The sequence below is a fragment of the Gossypium raimondii genome, chromosome 12 (genome assembly GCF_025698545.1).
Source record: "Gossypium raimondii isolate GPD5lz chromosome 12, ASM2569854v1, whole genome shotgun sequence".
Classification (NCBI taxonomy): Eukaryota; Viridiplantae; Streptophyta; class Magnoliopsida; order Malvales; family Malvaceae; genus Gossypium; species Gossypium raimondii.
Genome location: NC_068576.1, coordinates 52,520,365 through 52,540,007, shown reverse-complemented (window position 1 = coordinate 52,540,007; position 19,643 = coordinate 52,520,365). Strand labels below are relative to the sequence as shown.

The 19,643-nt window shown below is 33.7% G+C and overlaps 4 protein-coding genes across 5 annotated transcripts; 1 reads left to right on the top strand and 3 right to left on the bottom strand.

Annotated features, from left to right (window-relative positions):
- The first annotated feature begins 2,367 nt into the window (after positions 1 to 2,367).
- LOC105765083 (homeobox-leucine zipper protein HAT4) lies at positions 2,368 to 4,204 on the top strand. The gene is made up of 4 exons (XM_012583999.2): positions 2,368 to 2,761; positions 3,069 to 3,379; positions 3,507 to 3,586; positions 3,677 to 4,204. The coding sequence occupies exons 1-4, from the start codon at positions 2,587 to 2,589 to the stop codon at positions 4,014 to 4,016; spliced, it is 906 nt and encodes a 301-aa protein (XP_012439453.1). The 5' UTR covers positions 2,368 to 2,586; the 3' UTR covers positions 4,017 to 4,204.
- A 2,942-nt stretch (positions 4,205 to 7,146) lies between these two features.
- Positions 7,147 to 9,076, bottom strand: LOC105765082 (uncharacterized). Its single transcript, XM_012583998.2, has one exon. It carries the CDS (start codon positions 8,800 to 8,802, stop codon positions 7,426 to 7,428), a length of 1,377 nt encoding a protein of 458 aa, XP_012439452.1. The 5' UTR covers positions 8,803 to 9,076; the 3' UTR covers positions 7,147 to 7,425.
- A 2,377-nt stretch (positions 9,077 to 11,453) lies between these two features.
- Positions 11,454 to 14,917, bottom strand: LOC105765081 (uncharacterized). The gene is made up of 12 exons (XM_012583997.2): positions 14,602 to 14,917; positions 14,429 to 14,513; positions 14,293 to 14,344; positions 14,158 to 14,178; positions 14,004 to 14,057; positions 13,568 to 13,618; positions 13,367 to 13,429; positions 12,805 to 12,870; positions 12,635 to 12,673; positions 12,304 to 12,426; positions 12,066 to 12,158; positions 11,454 to 11,992 (listed from the first exon to the last, which is right to left on the bottom strand). Exons 1-12 carry the CDS (start codon positions 14,693 to 14,695, stop codon positions 11,654 to 11,656), a joined length of 1,080 nt encoding a protein of 359 aa, XP_012439451.1. The 5' UTR covers positions 14,696 to 14,917; the 3' UTR covers positions 11,454 to 11,653.
- A 1,453-nt stretch (positions 14,918 to 16,370) lies between these two features.
- LOC105765080 (deSI-like protein At4g17486) lies at positions 16,371 to 18,834 on the bottom strand. 2 transcript variants are annotated; one of them, XM_052625037.1, is made up of 5 exons: positions 18,554 to 18,834; positions 17,996 to 18,181; positions 17,492 to 17,779; positions 17,081 to 17,167; positions 16,371 to 16,828 (listed from the first exon to the last, which is right to left on the bottom strand). In XM_052625037.1, the coding sequence occupies exons 2-5, from the start codon at positions 18,147 to 18,149 to the stop codon at positions 16,674 to 16,676; spliced, it is 684 nt and encodes a 227-aa protein (XP_052480997.1). In that variant the 5' UTR covers positions 18,150 to 18,181; positions 18,554 to 18,834; the 3' UTR covers positions 16,371 to 16,673. The 2 variants fall into 2 exon arrangements, with proteins under 2 accessions (XP_052480997.1, XP_012439448.1); XM_012583994.2 differs by having other exon boundaries at positions 17,081 to 17,161; positions 18,554 to 18,832.
- Positions 18,835 to 19,643: the final 809 nt, after the last annotated feature.

Sequence of the window (19,643 nt, the reverse complement as noted above, 5' to 3'; positions counted from 1 at the left end):
TCGGAGAGTGTACAGTAGAAGTATTATTGAAGAGGGTCCTAAGTAAACAGGAGACACGTGGGGACAGCTTTCACGCACTCTCGTGGGGGCACCCTCAATCATCACCCGACATGATGTCAAAGGACCCACCTTCCTTTTTTTTATTAATTTTAATCTCTTTTATCACCCGTCCGATGCATTTGGATCCATCTGATTAAGGGCTTTGATTTATTAAATGCCATAGTTTCTCTACATTCCTTAGAAAACAATAGTTCTGAGTTCCGGGAAGGTCACGGATGTTTTTCCCATGTCTTCATTAATAATTCATTATTTAAGGCAAATCTCTTTTTCATTCATGATTTAAAGCCTTACCTTACTTATTTTTGGTCCTTTTCCCATTTTCGTTTTCATCCCACATTTTTCTTCTCCATTTATACAACAATCATTAAATATTTAATGATTTTTTATCAGTTCAGCTCAATTTAAGTTTCCAATTTTATAGTATCAATCAAACCATCAATTTTAATTTAATTATATTTTCTTAAATTATTATTTTAAAATTAAAATTACCTTTTCGGTTGTTTCTTATAAATGATTATTGAAAAATTGATATGATCGGTTGTGAGTTGATTAAATATGAAAATACATTATCATGGTTTTGGTAAAAGATCAATTATATTGAATCTATAAACGAGAACAAAAACCTCAATTGTAGCATAAATACAGGCAAAGGAATGATTTTGGGAATTCAAGATGTAGGTGTAGGGGCCTAGTGCTAAGCTATTATAGTATGGACAATTATTATGTCTCTTAGTGAAACATGTACATGTAATAAATAAAAGAGATCATGTGGTTATTATTGAAATCAAAGATAAAGGTGAAGGTTTTTTTTTTTTGAAAACGATATTTGACAATTGCCATTGATTACATAGACAACAATTGACCTCCTCCCTAAAAATCTGGTTAATTTGTCTTAAAATTAAAAAAGTCAAAAAACAAATGATGACCCCATTTTACTAATTCAACCATGCCTAATGCCTTATCTTGTGTAGTTTTTTGTTCTATTGAATATGGACCGTCTACCTTATTTTTCAACAACTTTCGCACAATATACTCATGAAAATGCATTTAATATAATTCACGGTTTATAAAATTTCGAAAAAATCATACGTTTTCTTTTATTTTTTATTTAATTTATAACTGTGTTTTAAATTTTAAATTCAATTAGTTATAATATTTGATTAAAAAGAGAGAGGATGAAATCGGAGCATCCTCATGTTTAGACTAGTATCTGTTCCAATCATCACCATCAAGTCATGATTTGATGGTTGTCCAAAGCATCAATGGCATCGATTCCCAATTATATACAGCACAAGATAACATGGCCCCACTACTGGGTTGATCATGATCGTTGATAGAGATAGGAAACGGGATCAAGGACGTTGGTTTAGAGGCAGGGAGGGCATGGAGAGTACGGTGGTCAGGTGGGTTATGACCCACTGGTTTTCAATGCAGAGTTATTACATTATTGCTATTGTCTCTGGTCCTTCTGGTTGGGATTCGGAAGACAAAACATGAGAGCATATCTCTGATATCATTTTAGTGTTGATTTTCCTTTTCTTTTTCTTGTTTACATTTTTATATTTTCATTTCAAAAATAAATTTTAATATTTTAAAGATTTCAAAATTATTTTTATTTATACATCGTAAATATTCAATAATAGCATTGTCTTTTTTTTCCCTAAAATTTCAAAAATTTACTATAGTCAAAGCTGTGAATGAATAATAATACTACTGGAATCTTGCATGAAATGGAATGGAGTATATTTTAGAAAATTATTCTATAACGAAAAGAATATATATCATTAAATTCCTTGCAAATTTCTGTTTCTCCTAATTAAGCTTAATAAACTGAATCAAGGTATATTTTGAGAATATAATTACAATTATACATTTACTGACGAAAATTAGGAATTCTTTTAAGTGTTACATTTAAGTGAATCAAGAGGTCAAATTCCATTAATAACTTCCTTATTTGATGTCTTTTTAATTTTGCAATTATAATATATTTAATATTAATGAATTTTACTTGTCTAAAGCATTGGAGAGAATTCAACAAAATCTTCAATCATCTATAGTTGGTGCATTAAATTTTATAATGTGACCTAAAAGTAGTGTATTGTAAATACAAGAAATTAATTCGATATAAGCACAATTATAAAAAAAATTTGATGTACATAGCTTTTTTTTCTCTATGTATTAGATAATAATTTTAATTGAAAAAGTTCAACCATTTACCACAGTAAAGGGATAAAAGTAATGAGGGAGGGAGAGAGAGAGTGGAGGTGGAAGACAAAGCAGCAGATTAAGGTATTATTTTGGGGAACAAAAGCCATGATTGAGATAATTGGCCTCCCGACAACCAGTCATGATTGAACTCTTACCATTCCTTCTCTTCTTTCTATATAATCTTCTATTTCCTTGCCCTTCTTTCTTACATTACCCATCACTTTTATCTCTCTCTTTCTCCTTTCTTCACACCCGACAATCTAAACTACATACGAGAAAGTGTGTTTGGCAAAAGAGAAAAAAAAAAAAAAATCAAAGATGGCGGAAAAAGAAGATCTGGGTTTGAGTCTGAGCTTGAGTTTCCCTCAGAATCACCACTCTTTACAGCGAAATCTTAGGCCTTCGCTTGTTCCTTCCTCTGCTAATTCTTGCTCTTCTCCTTCTACTTTAACCCTTAACAAACACTCATGGAATGATTCTTCTCCTCCTTCAGGTTTGTTTCTTCTCCTCCTTTCTGTCTTTGCATGGGACATATATCACCTTCCAGATCTCTTCTTTTTTTCCCGAGAAACAAACGATGCTTCAATATCATTTTCCCCTTATAAATGCTTTTGTATTGCTTTTTCAATGTTTGACGTAGCTTTTTTTTGGCAATAGTTTTCACCTGCACTTTTCTCATTTCACATGCAAAAAACAAAAGCCTCTAAAATTGCTACTTTTTTTCTTATCTAGATCTCTTCCATGGAAAAAAAGAACAATCTCTAACCTTCATTTATATGAAATTGTTTTTTTGCACGCAGATCATAACTCGGAATCATTCCGGGCGGAGATGGGGTCAATTTTTAGAGGAATCGACATGAACATATTGCCATCGACTGTAGATTGTGAAGAAGAAGCTGGGGTTTCATCTCCGAACAGCACGATATCGAGCGTGAGTGGAAAAAGGAGCGAAAGAGAAGGCAACGGAGACGAGCTTGAGATCGAAAAATCCTCATCTCGTGGAATCAGCGACGAAGAAGATGGCGACACTTCGAGAAAAAAGCTTAGACTTTCTAAAGATCAGTCTGCTATTCTCGAGGAAAACTTTAAAGAACACAACACTCTGAACCCCGTAAGTAAATTAAAATAGAAACTTTTCATACGAAAACTACTGTTTGGTTGCTAAGAAAAGTATACGAAAAGTTAAAAATGGAAAATTTAGTCTGTAATGGGTCGTTGAATTTTACTATCTTTTGCAGAAACAAAAGTTAGCGTTGGCTAAGCAGCTGGGATTACGACCCAGACAAGTCGAAGTGTGGTTTCAAAACAGAAGGGCAAGGTAAGAGATTTCCTCCATTTTTGGGGGTAATTACGTAATTTCAGTTTTAACATTATGTAATAAATATGACTTTGAAAATTGTTTATGCAGGACCAAGCTGAAGCAAACGGAGGTTGACTGTGAGTTCCTCAAGAGATGCTGTGAAAATCTGACGGAAGAGAACCGACGGTTGCAGAAAGAAGTTCAGGAGCTGAGAGCACTGAAACTTTCCTCCACCCAGTTCTACATGCAAATGACCCCACCCACTACCCTCACCATGTGCACATCATGTGAGAGGGTTGCGGTCCCACCCAACCCACCATCATCCGCCACCGTTGATCCACGGTCCCATCATCAGCTAGCCCAAACCCATCATAGAGCTTTCCACATGAACCCTTGGGCTCCATCCGCCGCTCATAGACCGTTGGATGCTCTCCGTCCTCGATCGTAATTACAACCCATGAACAAGGGCATTCCGGTCAACGCAAAAGAAATCATGTGTGGAGTAGTAGTCTTTAGGGTCTAGAAGATATGGTGGTTAGACTGTGATTTTGGTGGGTCTTGATGTTTTGTATTATTGGACCCAAACCAAGCTTTTGACATATTTAACTAGTTTAATTTAATCTTTGGTGATGCTAATTACATCTTCCTTCTTCAATTTCAATAGTGGGGTTGAAAGATCAAACTGTGCATGTGTGTAAAGAAGAGTGCAAAATGTCTAGTTATTAAATTTTGACCAAAGCAACGCAAAAATCTTTTGTGTTACAGATTCCAATTTCAAGTTACAAGGAATCTGTTCTTTTTGTTTCGTAATTTAGAGCTTTGGGAATGTGTGGGGCCAATCAATTTCATATTTTATAATGACAAAACTTTGATCTATCATATTAGTATGATTATCATTATCAAACTTTTACTCGGATCGGTTGATTTTTCTTGCTATCTTTTGTCACGGATGTTGTATTAGTGACAGGTTATATACACTTCTTCCATGTTATATACATATGCCAATAAATCTGTAGATTAAGCTATTCGCTTCTTTCATGTTGTAGTGAATGCCCATTTTTAAGTGTACACTAGATGTGACACAAATCCATTTGATTTTAAACGTGGACCTCTTTTGCAGTCACCCAATAACTTCAAATGGTTTTGAAAATGTTAATATTGTATGGTTTGCTGTCAAAAATGGGTGATACCGATTAAATATAATATAAAATCAATCTATTATATCAAATCACTTGGTAATTTTTATATATTCTTTCAATTATTTATTAATATTTCAACAATTTTTTCCATATCTTTTATACGTAATCTTTTTAACCCTGAACATTGAATCTAAATCCTGAGCTTAAAGTCAAACCCTAAACTTCAACTGAGGTTCATTAAAGGTTCGAGTTCGAGATTCAAGGTTCGAAGTTTAAGTTTTAGGATCAGGGTTCGAGATTAAGGTTAAAAAAATTAACAAAATTATATATCAATGATATGGAAAAAATTGTTGAAATGTCATTAAATAATTGAAAAGGGATACAAAATAACTTGACATCCCTGTTTCATGCAATCCTTTCTCACTTTATATTGAAAGCTTTGAACAAACACCCGTTTGATACAAGTTCAAATAATTTCAAATAATGTGATATCACCCTTATTCTAATACTGTAAAAAATTAAAGGCGGATTAAGGTGAGTCTCTTTTTCGTCATCATCTTATTTACTAGTTGAAGCTAAACATTGGATAAGGTTGGTGAACCCAAAATATGAGATCCCAAGCTTATTTCATCTCAATGTGATCCATAACAAAAATTAGTAAAGAGAAACGAGAAGCCTGTAGGCCCTAGTTCCCATCCCTCCCCAAAGCTCAAAAGCTGAGGACTAACAGTTGAATACATAGAAGTAATTTTTGGAGTGGTGGAAAAAAAGGGAGACCCTCCATTTGAATGTACTTCTTTAGCATCTTGGTCATTAAAGCCCCGTTGAAAAGAGAATCTGATTGGACATTGGCATTGGCATTTCTCTTTTTTACTATAAGAAATCATATATTCTTCTGATTAACAACAAGATCTGTTGGGCCCTGCAGTGGGATTGGCTTCAAATAAGCACCTCTCCACTACTCCATTCTCTATTTTATCTTTTGCGGATATAATGTGTGTGCTTCCCCCATGAGTAGATTGTGGGCTCGCAGACGCTTCCATTCGCCTACAATAGGGTCGTCATTCATGGGCCTTGATTCTTAAGTCTGCAGCACAATGCAGTAGATAGTGTCTGGGTGTTTTGATGGTCTCCTCCATTCAAATCAAAAGAGATTTTAGATGCCTAAAGTTGGATTGTTTGGTCATCAACTAAATGATGCTGTACAATATGCCTTAGAACAGGGTTTTATGGGTCTAGGAGTTGAAGAAAAACAAAGTTGGAAACAACCATTGTTGGTGTTTTTATGTATGTTTCCCCCCCTTTCCTACCACTGAGGTGACAAATTTGGAGTGAGCTATGGTCCTTTAGGGTTTTACCAATGTCTTATAGATTTTAGATTGGTTATCTAGGGTTTTACATGCCCATTATAAATAAGGAAGTTCATGTACTTAGCCTTGGATTATATTTGTTCACTAAAAATTATTTTTTGAAAATATTTTTATTTTACATGGAAAATCATTTGGTCAATAAAAGCACAGAATGTTTTCAGAAAAGAACTCTTCACAAGTAATTAATATGGTTTTTATTTAAATAAAAATTAATGTGAATCAAATCAAGTATTATTATACTAACAATAAGTTGTTAATTTCATTTTTAAAATATTTAGAAATATAAAATTGATATCACATATTATATATTTTTAAAATTATTAAACATGCATATTTATATTTTAATAATATATGACATATATAATATAAATATTATTATTTTAATAATAAATATTAATTATTAACATAATTAATAGTGCTATTTAATAAAATTATTATTAAAAATAAGAAATTTTATTGATAATTATTTTAAATTTTAAATAGTATTTTGAAGAATGTTTTATATTGATAATAAATATATAGATTACAATTTTATAGTATAAAAATGAATAATTTAATAGTATAAAAGGTTAATTAAAACAATCTCTTATAGTTATTATAATATTTAAGATTTTAAAGCATTAATATTAATAATGTAACATGAATTTAATACATTAATTATTATTATTATATTTTAAATTTAATATTATTCACAAAATTATTGTTGGTGTAAAAATATAATAATTTTACATTTTAAAAAATATGGAGCTTCCAGAAAAAAACCCAACAATATACAACTGCAAATGAGGTTGTGAAAGTGACTACCAAATTTACCACTGCAACTGCAGAAAGATTCCCGAATAATCATATTAAGGGCTGTAAGCTTCGAATTCTTTGCTTCACCTTTGAAAGAATATATCCTTTGCTTACACTAGAAACAAGTTTGGTAAAATTATAATGGAAAACAGACCACAAAATTCTTCCAAGTGTCAGGCATTATCCTATACAAGAACTTTTTCAAAGGTTGCTGTTCCAAAATTTTATGTAAATGTTGCAAAATCTCCATAGAATATGTTCAGTGATCATCAGCAGCTGGAAAGGTCCAATGCATTAAAAACCAATACTAGTTTTCCTCTTCAATTACAGGAGACACAGTAACCAACATGTTGAAGAACAAAAACAATTTCTTCAATACAGTTGTTGGTGACATTAAAAGTAGAAACCCTAGACTATCTTTGTATACCCATGACCTTTTAAATTCAACAAGGCCATTAAACCAAGTAAAGATAGATAGAACCAGAAGAAAATGAAAAAAATAAAAATAAAGTGTTAAAGCTGTAAAGCTGTAAAGCTTCATATGTCTCGGACTTTACCTTGTACTGCTTCTCTTAAACTGGCCACTGGATCTCTTAATAGAATCAATCCTCTGTAGCCTGATTTGCTCTCTTACTTTGGCTATGAATTCATCTGCCTTCTTATCCACATCCGACCCTCCATCAATGCACCCACTGCTTTGATTAGCTTCCTCATTGTTTGGCCTTGTTTCTGTGCTGGAAACAATGGGAGGAGTTTCACCCTCACTCTCTGAATCATCATCACTGGTTTCTACCACAAACTTTCCGGCATTTTCTTGCTGGGGAAATTCCATGAAAGTTGGGTTTTGCATCACCAGTTTCTCAGTCCTCGATGATGTTTGATCGAACCTCACTGCCCTGCCATTGATCCCATTTCGGATTTCACCATTACGTGTCAAGGGAGAAACTGGTTTCAATGATGATGGTTTGTGAATCATTGGGGGAGGTGGAGGAGGTGAGGGAGGAGACCTGTACATGCTTTTTTTCTTCACGAAATCCTCTGCACTCTTGGCTTGTGATTCCGTTGATGGAGGAGGAGGAGATACTGATTTCTTTGGTGAAGAAGACATGGAATTGGACCGACTCAAACGATTACTTTGGGACCTCTTAAATGACCGAGATTCAATGTCTTCTTTCATTTCCATTCTTCCAGACCTTGATCGCCACGGGATTGGTGAAGGAAGAACAACGTTGTTATCACTCCATTTCTCCACCAAAGTTTCTTGGTCCGATCCTCTCAGTTCCCCATTTGTACCTTTAGTTGAAAACCTTTTGGAACTTAAACCAGAATTAGACCTACTTAGAGAGTTAGAATTTGCACTGTTTCCCCTACCTGTCTCATTCAAAACACGCGATCTCAAGCTCCTAACAGGCAAAAGCAAAGGCTTTTCAGGGTTTCTAGGACTAGAACTTGTGTTGTCATCAAGAACAGCATGTTCTTTAGCAACAATAACAGGGGGTTCATTCCTATGGTAAAGGCTACTCCAAGTCTGGACCTTGGTTTCATCAGACCCAGATAAGGTTTCAGCTTCATCATCGAAAACTGATGACACTTGAAGGAATCTAGACACGAAAGACTGTACACTATCAAACTTGGATTGGTTGTTGTAGTTGTTATTGTGTTCTTTCTCAGTTTCATCATTTCGCCGGCTAAAAAGACCATAAGAGACAGCTATGCCAACAAATAGAAGGTGAAGAAGCTCCCAGCTTCTGGTGAGTAGGGATTGGTTGATGAATTCAGGGGCTTGTGAGGGAAAAAGTGGGATTATAACCAAGAAAATTATGACTACGAAGGCTTTGTAAAGGTAATTCGTATGACACTTACTTGGGTTTGCTTGGTTATGTTCTTTTACTAGTTGCTGCCCTTTGGTGTAGGTGTCTACATCTGCCATTGAAGAACAGGGGAAACCAAAACAAAAAACAAAGAGAAAGCAAGGCGATGAAAAGAAGACTTAGGGGCGAAGGTAAAAGGGGAGAGAGAGTTTCGCAGGGGAAGCGAGCATACGTATTTAAAGTTGTGGTTAATGGTTCTTTACTCTTGGTGCTTTTCTTTTCTTTTCTTTTCTTTTGCTTTTTTTTTTATATAAGAAATATTATCTTGAAGGTATAGCCTTTTTCATGAGTCACTAGATTCTTCTGGTGCATTGCTTTTTAGGTAAAGCCGGTTGGGTTAATGGAGATGGGCAGCTAAAAAGGAAAGAAAATTAAGTTGCCTTACATATCAGACCAATGAGTAGAGCCATTGCAATGAGATCTTACAGGATCTACTGGTTTTAAAGATGTGCTATAAAGGTAACGTTTGGTCAGCAAGTGAGGATCTTATTATATGCTTTTGTTTTCTGACATTTTGGAGGCAAAAAGTTCAAAACTAAAAGATTGAGTTGGTTGCCGAGCTGAGTTTGGTTGGTGAGTCATGATTCAAAATTTGATAAATTTATCCATCTTTTTTAAAACTTCATTATATCAGCATTAGGTAAACAAGTTGGGAAATGATTGTTGTCTATGTGGTACAGTAACAGCTGGTTCAATAAAAAATATAACTTGTTGAAGTTTCTTCAAATTAATGCTTTGTTAGCAAATAATGGGAAAAGATAAAAAGAGAAAGAGGAGTTAGCCATATGTATTGGGGAATATGCAAAATTAGAGGGGGAAAAACAAAGAACAAAGAATCTGAGAATGGGTTGCGTTGCGTCTAGTTGGACAGAAAGGATTCTTCTTTGGACTGCCTACGCTAACTTTCTTTTTTAATAATCTCTATTATGCTTGACAATATAACATGACAACATTTACTCTTTAAGGGGGCACGAAGTGGCTTTATATATATATAGTTGTAACCTTATTTAAATTAAATGAAAAAGTCCCTTATCTAGTCATTGCTTCATCATCGGTTCAACAGCATACTTGACCTCAAAAACCTTTTTTATACACCTCCAAAGTTATAAATTATATATAAAATTCAAAAATAAAAATTATAAAAATTCTTGAGATTTTCATTATTGAGAAAGGATAGTATGAAATATATATGTATTGTTTATTAATTATTTAATGCAATTTAATTTTTTCCACGTTATTGTCACATCATTTAAGTAAGTTTTTTAATCAACCATGAATTTTGGATCTTAAATCCTAAATTTTATCCAAGATCTAGGGTTTATGGTTGATTAAAAATTATCAAAATAATATGTCAATAACATGAGAAAAAATACTAAAATAATATTAAATAATTAGCAATGAATACAAGATGATGTGTCTCGATTCATACAATCTTTTATCTTTATAATTTTATACATTAAAATTTAATTTTTTAATTTAACTGATAAATTTTTTATATATCCAATAAAGATAATACATTGAATGTAAATATGCTACGGAAAGAATCTTAATGTGAGACTGCACAAATATTCATTACAATCACATCTATATCATTCCATGACCGATTAACAACGAAAAAAAGGGTTGGTTGAGTCATGCACCGCCTTTTTAACGTGCTTGAATGGGTTTGAACTTTGAACACCGCAACGAGGAGCAGCCCATGTGAAGGTGCTGCCCAGTCCTAAGTTAATGGCAGGTTTACTTAAATTAAGATAATGATAAGGCCTAATTAAACTGAAGGAGGGTGATAAGGTATCCTTCTTTTCTCCAGTTTGTGGCCGAAAGTTAAAGGCTTTGGAAATGTTTGTAGACAATGAATCGGATTCCCCCTTTGCCTTTTTGGTCACAAAATACAGTTTTTCTATTCACAAAAACCAATACCAATTCTTTCTCTCACTTCATCTACAACCATTCAAAGTTTTCACTTTATGCACTCATTTACAAAAAGAAGAATGTAAAGAAAACCCTAGCTTTAGTTGATGCCAAAATCAACTCTAATTGTGTTTTATAAAGTGTTTGAAAGATGCTCATTTGATAAAATTTCAAAATGGGGTGTTATGTTTTTAATGTGGGTAGGTCTTTAATCTAAATTCAAGTCTAATTCTTACATGTACGGTAAGTCTGTAATTTTTTTTAAATGTTATTACATCTAACAAGGTGCAGAAAGTGTTTGGTTAACCCTAAAATATTTTAAAGTTGTCTTGAATTTGGTTTAAAGCCTATCAAGAATAAAGTTTATTTTAGTTTTATTAAAAATTGTTTTAGATTATTCTTTGTACATTATAAATTTATTCAAATTTATCCTTAGTTATTCAACCACGCGATAGTTAAACAATAGATGGATTTTTAGGGACTAAAATGAACTTTATATGGTAGTATAGGGATCCGTAAACTTTGATCCTTGAATTTTTGTAGCGAATATATGGATTACTGGTGAGATTTTATTGGTATTTCATAAAAGAAGATATTGTTTAGTTAACCCATTCGATTATATCGGGTCAAATCAATTGAAAAAAAATTGAATTGATAAGCTCAATTTTTCAACAAAATTCAATATGAATTTTTTACAAATTGAATTTCAAAATAAAATAAGATAAATAGAAAATATACTTCATGCTCTCGAACCTACGTCCTCTTGCAGGGAAAGATTGAGTTTGCAGACACCGTATGATTTTATATAACACAATTTTCATCTAATGATGCTAATAATTCAGGTTTATGCTTACAACTGCAGTTTTCATATATCGTAGTTCAGATTTCCACCACAAAATGATATATGAACTCCCACGTGTAGATGATCTTTAATGACCACCATTGAATTTATAATTCAATTCGAATATACACTGTAAATAAACAAATAAAAAGACATGGCTAAGCTTCTGCGAGTCCAAGTAATTCGTTAAAGAAGCTTTGGACAGACGGGGGCCAATGGTAGGATGATGATCCATCAAGTATGAGTTGGGATGATTCTTTTTCCTGCAACAAAGGCAGTTCTTGATTTCTCTTGCGGTTTAGCTTCACCTTGCGATGAGATCCATGGGTTTCGATGCTATCCGCCATTGGTGCTTCATCCTTCAAGAAAGGTACAACATGCTTCTTCATGTCTTCTTTGGAGATTCCAAGGTGACCTCCTGACACATTAACGTAGTGTACCTTTCCAGCATCATCTAAGGTTTTTAAACCAATCCAATCCTCGCTGTAAAGCTTTGTCTGCACCAACAACAAATAATTTAGTTTCAAACATGATTAAAAGAATGAACTTTTGCAAGGGCAAATACCATACCTCTTGAGGCCGATCGACGGGTTTGAAGGCCCCGTTGGGGTAATATCCAAACCAAGAGGTTTCCTTTGGTATCAAAACAGTGTCATGCTCAAACTGTTTGAGTAGAAGATGAGCCAGATTAGCAGATAACTTTCATGCTCAAACTGTTCGGAGACCCTTTGAGAATTAAATGAGAAAAAGAAGCTAATGGTCCGAACTGGGTTTGAAAAGCAAAAATCTGTTCTTTTTTCCAGCTTACCATGATAAGTACCAAGTTTTGCAAGCGAGTGAACCTCTCCTTATAAGTGGAATTCCTTTCATGGGGTAGTTCGTTGTTAAGCTTCGGAAGAAATCTACATTTTTCCAAATAATGAGGTATATCCTGGAAATTAAAAAGATGATTTGAATCTTAGTCATGACCGTATAAATTTTAATCACTTAAAACAATATGTAAAAGCAATTATTAAACACAAAAGAGATTTTCGCATTATGAAGAATTGGATTCTTATATGATTCAAAGAGTTCATAGTTGTACAACCAGTGCAAGCAGTACAAAGGCCTCAAACATTCCATTAGTGTATGCTACTCACATTTGGTAATTTTAGATAACCACTTGGAGCCAGATGAGCCTGCAAAATGGCAATCAGAAATAAGTAAACGTAACAAGGTATCTGGAAACTGTTGAAAGTTGCATGGTTCCTCAAAATCATGAAGAAAGATGAGTGTATGAGTTAACAAGCCTCGGGGAAAAGATGTATACTTGGATATAGTCGCTGTATATCTCTGACTTGATTAGCTTGTCCGCAATCAGGCACAGAAAACCAGACTGCAATACCAAAATAATCCGCTTCAACAACAAACAAAAACAATACAGCTCCTGATAGGATTAAAGGAGTTTTGAATAGGCTAGAATAGTCATCTACCATGTCATTTTATCAATAATACCAGTACATACTTTTAGTTTAAGATAGATTCATGCTGAGAAATAAATGCTCAATGGTTTCCTAATGCATAGATAACAGAGGAAAGTGTCCGAACTAGAGTTAGAAAGTAAGCATTGAAAACACAGTCAACCAACTCAGATCATTTAGTTTGATCCTGTTAGGATGCAAGATCCTTAGTATCCCTAGATCTTAATGATGGGTCTTGATAACCAGCTCCTCAAGTCTTGTAATTTATATGTGAAAGACTTAATTTCAATTAAATAATAAAATTAATGATTAAGTCATACTAAACTAAAGTCCCATAAGACTGTTAAAAGTGAACATGCAGCATTTCATGGGCTAAAAAGAGCATGATTCAAAGAGTAGCAGGGCACTTACACCACAAAGAGGAACAGAAGCAGTACCAGCATGAGGCCCTCCTAAAGAGATGAAATTCTTCACCTGTTTCATCATTCCAAGGCAGAAAATCATTTGTAAAGATTCAATAAATACGAGAGCAACAAGTTAATCTTCCATTTTCCCTTAACCAACACGCTGATCTTCTGAGAAAGAGAAGCTTAAGGGTAAGCCGGCTCGTACCTGAGGTGCACCATCACAAAACTCGACAACAGCCCGTCCTATCAAGTTACCCTGTTAAACCAAAGTCAATTTTTAAGAATTACAGTACATGTATGAAAGTTGCCTTCGCAACAATGATCAAACTAAGAACACAACCGAAAAGACCGATACAGGTTCAGATGCATTTCTTCTATATATTAGTAAATTTTTCCTAATCTTGTAACGGATAAGGTTAGTAGCATTAACATGTAAGCTCTAAGTTTCTTCTACAAATTTCACTACTCAAAGCGACGATATAATGCATAAAAGGAGGACACAACAATATGTAAATCCTACCAAAAGCTATCCTCTTAAATGGAATATCAGTGAAGAAATTAAGTAGTTGTCCATCAATTAGGGAAATGAACCTCAATTTTTTTACATGAAAGCAATCACAATAAATGTAAATAAGAAATACCTGGGAGAGACCAACTATGTTGTAACCCTTACTGAGTTCTTTCATTTGCTTAACCTGTTGACAAGATGCTGGAGTTTTATCAAAGGAAACATAAACTCCAAAACCCAGACCCACAAAGAAAAACCAAGGAATTGGCCGTAATGATTTATGTCACCTTCTTACAAACGAAATTTGCCTGTAAACAACAAGCAAGAAAATTTGTTATTATAAAAGAAACCAGACAATAATAAATGTTTCAGCCAAAATGACAGTTAATGGAATCCTTTTTTCATGTTGTAAGAAGTTTTACCTGTTCTTCCAGAGGCATAAACCAGGAATCCCATGTCCCACCTCCAATTTCTCTGCATGTTCGAAAAGGAAAACCAAAGTCGCAATTGAGAAAAAAGGAAAAAGAAAGAAAGAAAGCTGAAGAAGCATATACATACAAGCAATATCCTTTAGACCCAGAAAAGTTCGTGAGAAGTTCAGTGAACTGTTTGACTCCACGATTGGCACACTGATCTCCAATCCCTGTAACCAAAGAAAGAAAAACCCTGAAAAGTTTAAGCTTGATACGGTAAAAAAAGATGATAGTAGACGAAAAAAGAAAACAATTTACCATGGATGACAATGAAGGGGATGGAATGAGAAAATGGGGCGATTATAAATACAAGAAAGGGAATAAAGGCAAGGAATTTAGAGGGAAAATCCATGAAATATTGTTTATTTCTGAGGTATTCTTTCTCTCTATATATTAACTTTTTCTTCTGAATTAAATTGGGGTTTGGTTGCAGGCAGGAGCTATGAGAGGAAGTTGGTGATTGGAAGTTTGAAGAAAGGGTGAAGGATGGAGGGTTGTGATTGGTGAAAATAAGGCGAAAAACACGGAATCTGAAATCCGATAGGATGTATTTATTTCACACACGTTCAGATTATTGCTTCGCTAAGCTATGGTAGCTTGTCGACTTAAATCTCCTGTGAACTGAACCACTTTAATATTCCCCTGTGGACTAATAAATCTCGTTACTGTTGTATTTATTTTCTTCGACACTAAATTTTAAATTTTAAAAAATAAATACGCTATTGAAATTTAATGAGTAAAATAATAATAATGATGTTAAAAAATATAAAAAAATATGCCACATGAATATTATTATATTTGTAAAAAATATTTTAATAATATAAAATATAAAAATATATTTAAAAATCATTTTTTGAAGTTTAATATGGTTTTTTTGTATAATAGAACCATGCATATTAAATTAAATAAGATTATGAGTAAGTTTGAAAAATTACTCTTTAGATGAAACTTGAATGGCTTAAAATCTCTTTACAAAATTTGATTTTTATTTGAAATTTTAATAAAATTCCTCTAAACAAGTGAAAGTTATTATTGCATTAAAAGAGGGTGATAAAGTGAAGTGAAAGAAGCATCCAAGTTATTAGCTTGAAGCATCAAACTTTGTTTGCCGTGAAGAGTTTGGATCATAAATAGAATCAGAAAAGAACTAATAGAGACACCCGTCCTTTTCATATGAATATATTTGTGTTGTTGCTGTTGCTTCCGCCGTTAATTATCTCAATAACTTTGATCAGTTCTATATTCATTTTGGGTGCATGTATCCGTTCAACATCACTACCTTCTAATTTTCCTGTTACTGCTTTCACTTGGTTCTTCTACTTCCGTAATGCCTCTCACTCTAACCTAAGCTTTGAAAGAGTGGAGTCAATTGCAGAAATCTTCTTTTCTTCGCCATCAAGGATTCTTTGATCTATATAATCAGCTTTTAATGAGGGGACATTGATGAAATGAGTGGTTGATCTGTGGTGGAGCTTCGGTTATGCAATGATTTGTGGCCGTAAAAGTTGCATTTCTTGCGAATATAAGCAGAACCGAAGCAACTACTTTTAGCATCTCAACAAGCTTCAATGAATGCCTATGGGTGAAATGTTGAATCAGATGAACATCAAGATCGAGCGAAGCTTGCAATCATCACAATCGGCAGTGTGCGAATATGTGAACAAAATAAGAGGGCATGGGAGGAAGAAATGATTGACCTTTTACAGAACAGTCACCCTGCAAGTGTTACGAAGGAAAAAGTTGCAGAATTGGCAACCATTGACTGAACCAAAGCAGAGGTTTTTGCATATGGCACAGCCAACTCTATCTGCCATGTTTAGATCTACAGGTCTCAATGGTTGTCGATGCGTGAAATGTAGAATAGCATCCTCGTAATCTTCAGACTCCATGGGAGACTTGAGGGCGCAATGCTCATGCATTTGGAAATTACATTTGTGTTTGCAAATGTAGTGGAAGCTGCTGCCCCGATTGAACAACCATAACAGTAGTAGCCATCGACCGATTCATGCATTCACAACACTAACACAAAATTCAAACTTTCAGCTTCAATTAATCTCGAAGCATATAGAAATCGTATATAATAGTCTTTTGACAAAGAGATGAAGAAAATACAACATATAATGGTACAGACTCGGGCCACCCATGTCTTTAAGGGTAGTAAATGAATATGTTCGGGCACGGCAGAACATTTTTGAATAAAAATGAAGCCCATAGCATCATCACTGAACCTTGAAGATATCTGAATCTGATACACTGTCATGCATTTGCGAATGTATGCTACAAGAACGAATAAAGACCCACAAAAGAAACAATTACAGTCCAGGGGGAAATCATAGTTCTCTGGTAAGCCACACTGTCTTTTCTTTGAGAAATGCAACATTGCTATTTGGTATAGTCAGCAGATGATGATCTGTGACTCCATCCTCTTCCTCTTCCTCACTCTCTGCTGTTAACGACATTGCAGCAGAATCTAATCTCTCATCATCTGTATTGGAAAAATATCTTGATAAATACGAGTATATATATATATGCGCATGCGCGTGCACACACAAGTATATGCAATCTTGATCATATAACAAAATTTGAACATAAGTATGCATATAGCTCTAGTGAAAAACTGCTTTTAGATCCATCACTGGCGATTCGCTACAGCAGTGTGGACTAATGAGCATAAATTTGGTAAAAACTTTAAAAGAAAATGATGAACTACGAGACATGGTGGCCAGAAGAAGCTTACCAGAATATGCTGGATTGTCAGGAAGATGTCGAACTGCAGTAACCTGAATGCTTTCCGAAAGTAGACAGTTACAAAATGAACCTGAAACTTCAAAAACTGCATTGATCAAATAAAATAATTGCATAGAGCCGTGGACTACACATACCACAGTTACATATCCTAGAACCCCTGGATGCTATATTTCATCCAATCCTTCAAATATAGACATTCAAATAATGATTCTAACGATCCAACTTCCATGCTGGACAATCAGAACCTAGAACTAAGGAAATTATCTAACAACGAGAGATACTTTCTAACCATGTTGTATGAATATGCAATCTACTGCAACTAGAAGCCATCTAGAAAAATACTTAGGGATCACAAATCTTCTTGGATGACAAGAACGTGAAAAACTGGCTGTTTTCTCACCTAGTCTAGCCAGTCTATTTACCCACCCAGGAATAGGCTTTCCAGTTAGCTGCAGGCATACTTCATCGGTGAAATGGTTACAATTCTTAGTGATCAAATGATACATGTCCCCATGGTACTTTTGCGAAAGCTGTTCAATAAATAACCGAAATTCTGAACGACACATGTTAGTGGTGCCCAATAATACTGAACGTCTGAAGATGAAACCAGGACAACTTCTCGGTTCCAATTCAAACACTCCACTTGTAGGGTACTCGTGTGCTCCATAGCCATACTCCAAACCATAAACTGATTAGCAATCAAAACACAATAGGTTAATAGCTAAGAAAATTAGAACATAAAATAGCATGAAAAGAAAGAAAAGGAAAAATTGGATTAGCAATTTTCTTTTAATAAATTACCGAACATCATAAGATATAGACCATGGATGGACTTAATATAAATTGGAATTAACTTGCATGATTTGTTTATTAAATTGGAATGAACATAAAGGAGAGATGCTACCTTCGATACCGGAGTGGAAAATCCCGAGCCCGAACCAGAAAAGATAGTTATTCATAGGTGTGAGATCATAGACGTTGAGATACAACAAAGCACCATTGCTTCCCCCATTACTCTGCCTCTTTTTCACACTCGAATTTGATGGAAACAACCGCATTGTGCCTTAAAATCTAACCTTGATTCTTCAATCTATATCATAAGCTCCTCATTCTTAGCATTAAACCATGAAAACTACTATATGATGGGTTGTACCAATAAGGAATCAAAGTTCATTTAGTATACAATTAATTCTCTACTACTTAGCATAATATCATAAAACTTGAATGAAGCATATAAACCCAGAAAGAAGAAATCCCCAATAACCAAACTTGGTTACAAAGCAATATAAACTAAAAATAACAGCTTTTGAGTGTTGGGATTTTTTCCAATTTGGGTAAAATTAAGTTTCCAAATAAAATAAACATAGTGAAAATAGCAATATACCATCCAAATCGCAAACAAGAAAAGAAAGCATAAAAAAAATTAGGGGAAAAAAAAGGAAATTGAGGCTTTTAAACTTACCTAAGAAGAGGAGACGAAGAGAGATTAAAGGTGACAACTTTTGGAGCAGAGATCAACGAAAGAATGGGTTTTTTTTTTCCAGACAACTTAATTCAAGCAACTTTGTTGTTTGTATTTAGAATCTGCATGGATCAATGAAGGTTTTTCACAGATAAAGTGAAGTTCAAGATCACTTCGTCTAGCATAAAAAGTAAAACAATTTAGAAATTAGAATTATGGTCTCGTTTTAATTTAATCTAAAAATCTTTCTTTGCCTTTTTGGTCTGTTTTTTTGTTTACCTATAGGTTTTCAAAGATTTTAGTCAACATTTTGACGCTTTATTGTTGCCTCAAGGTCTAAAGTCTACTCTACTCGAGAATTCAATTTTTGTTACACTCATGATTAAATTATTAAATTATTAATAAATTTATATTTCAATCATTTAATTTTAATTATAAAATGACCACTAAATTATTTAAAAATTTTCATTTATGGTAATGAACTACTCAAAAGTTTTTTTAAAGTCATTGGGTGGTTAATTTTTTTTTTAAAAAGTCTAATTAACGAGTTTTAAATGGCATGACGGTTGGTATGGTAGATCAATATTCATCGACGAATAAAAAAATATATCTTAGATCCAAATTGATCTAGTAGTCAGTGTTGGAGATTGTAGAAGAAAACTGTTTAAATTTTGGTTCACAGATTTATAACATTCAAAACTGTTTTATGAAAAACAATTAAATTGTAGAAGAGAAAAGGAATGAGAGCTTCCAATTGATGCAGGTGATGCGAACAGAGAAGGCCATTCAACAACAATTTTAATAGACCAATGACTTAAATGAAATTTTCTGAATAGTTTAGCGATTCTTTTGTAATTTTTTAAAGTTGAGTGACTAAAACATAAATTTACTGATAGCTTAATCGATGTTTACCCAAATAAAACCACAGTCACTCAAAACAGTCTAAATCTTTTTGCCTAAAACTAAAATTGAAGTGTTCATAGAAATAATTTGGATTCGTATATATAAAAAAAAAAACATATTGATTAAATTTTTGAACAACTTTGACTTGTTAAAAAAGAAGCTTAATTCATTGTTGAAGTATATTTAT

Coding starts and splice junctions, on each gene's coding strand:
- LOC105765083 (XM_012583999.2), top strand. CDS start 2,587: ATGGCGGAAAAAGAAGATCTGGGTTTGAGTCTGAGCTTGAGTTTCCCT. Junction 2,762..3,068: donor TGATTCTTCTCCTCCTTCAG/GTTTGTTTCTTC, acceptor TTTTGCACGCAG/ATCATAACTCGGAATCATTC. Junction 3,587..3,676: donor TTTCAAAACAGAAGGGCAAG/GTAAGAGATTTC, acceptor TTGTTTATGCAG/GACCAAGCTGAAGCAAACGG.
- LOC105765082 (XM_012583998.2), bottom strand. CDS start 8,802: ATGGCAGATGTAGACACCTACACCAAAGGGCAGCAACTAGTAAAAGAA.
- LOC105765081 (XM_012583997.2), bottom strand. CDS start 14,695: ATGGATTTTCCCTCTAAATTCCTTGCCTTTATTCCCTTTCTTGTATTT. Junction 14,058..14,157: donor CAAATTTCGTTTGTAAGAAG/GTGACATAAATC, acceptor TCTTGTCAACAG/GTTAAGCAAATGAAAGAACT. Junction 12,871..13,366: donor CTTCTGTTCCTCTTTGTGGT/GTAAGTGCCCTG, acceptor TTGGTATTGCAG/TCTGGTTTTCTGTGCCTGAT.
- LOC105765080 (XM_052625037.1), bottom strand. CDS start 18,149: ATGCGGTTGTTTCCATCAAATTCGAGTGTGAAAAAGAGGCAGAGTAAT. Junction 17,780..17,995: donor TTTCCACTCCGGTATCGAAG/GTAGCATCTCTC, acceptor ATTGCTAATCAG/TTTATGGTTTGGAGTATGGC. Junction 16,829..17,080: donor TGACAATCCAGCATATTCTG/GTAAGCTTCTTC, acceptor TTTCCAATACAG/ATGATGAGAGATTAGATTCT.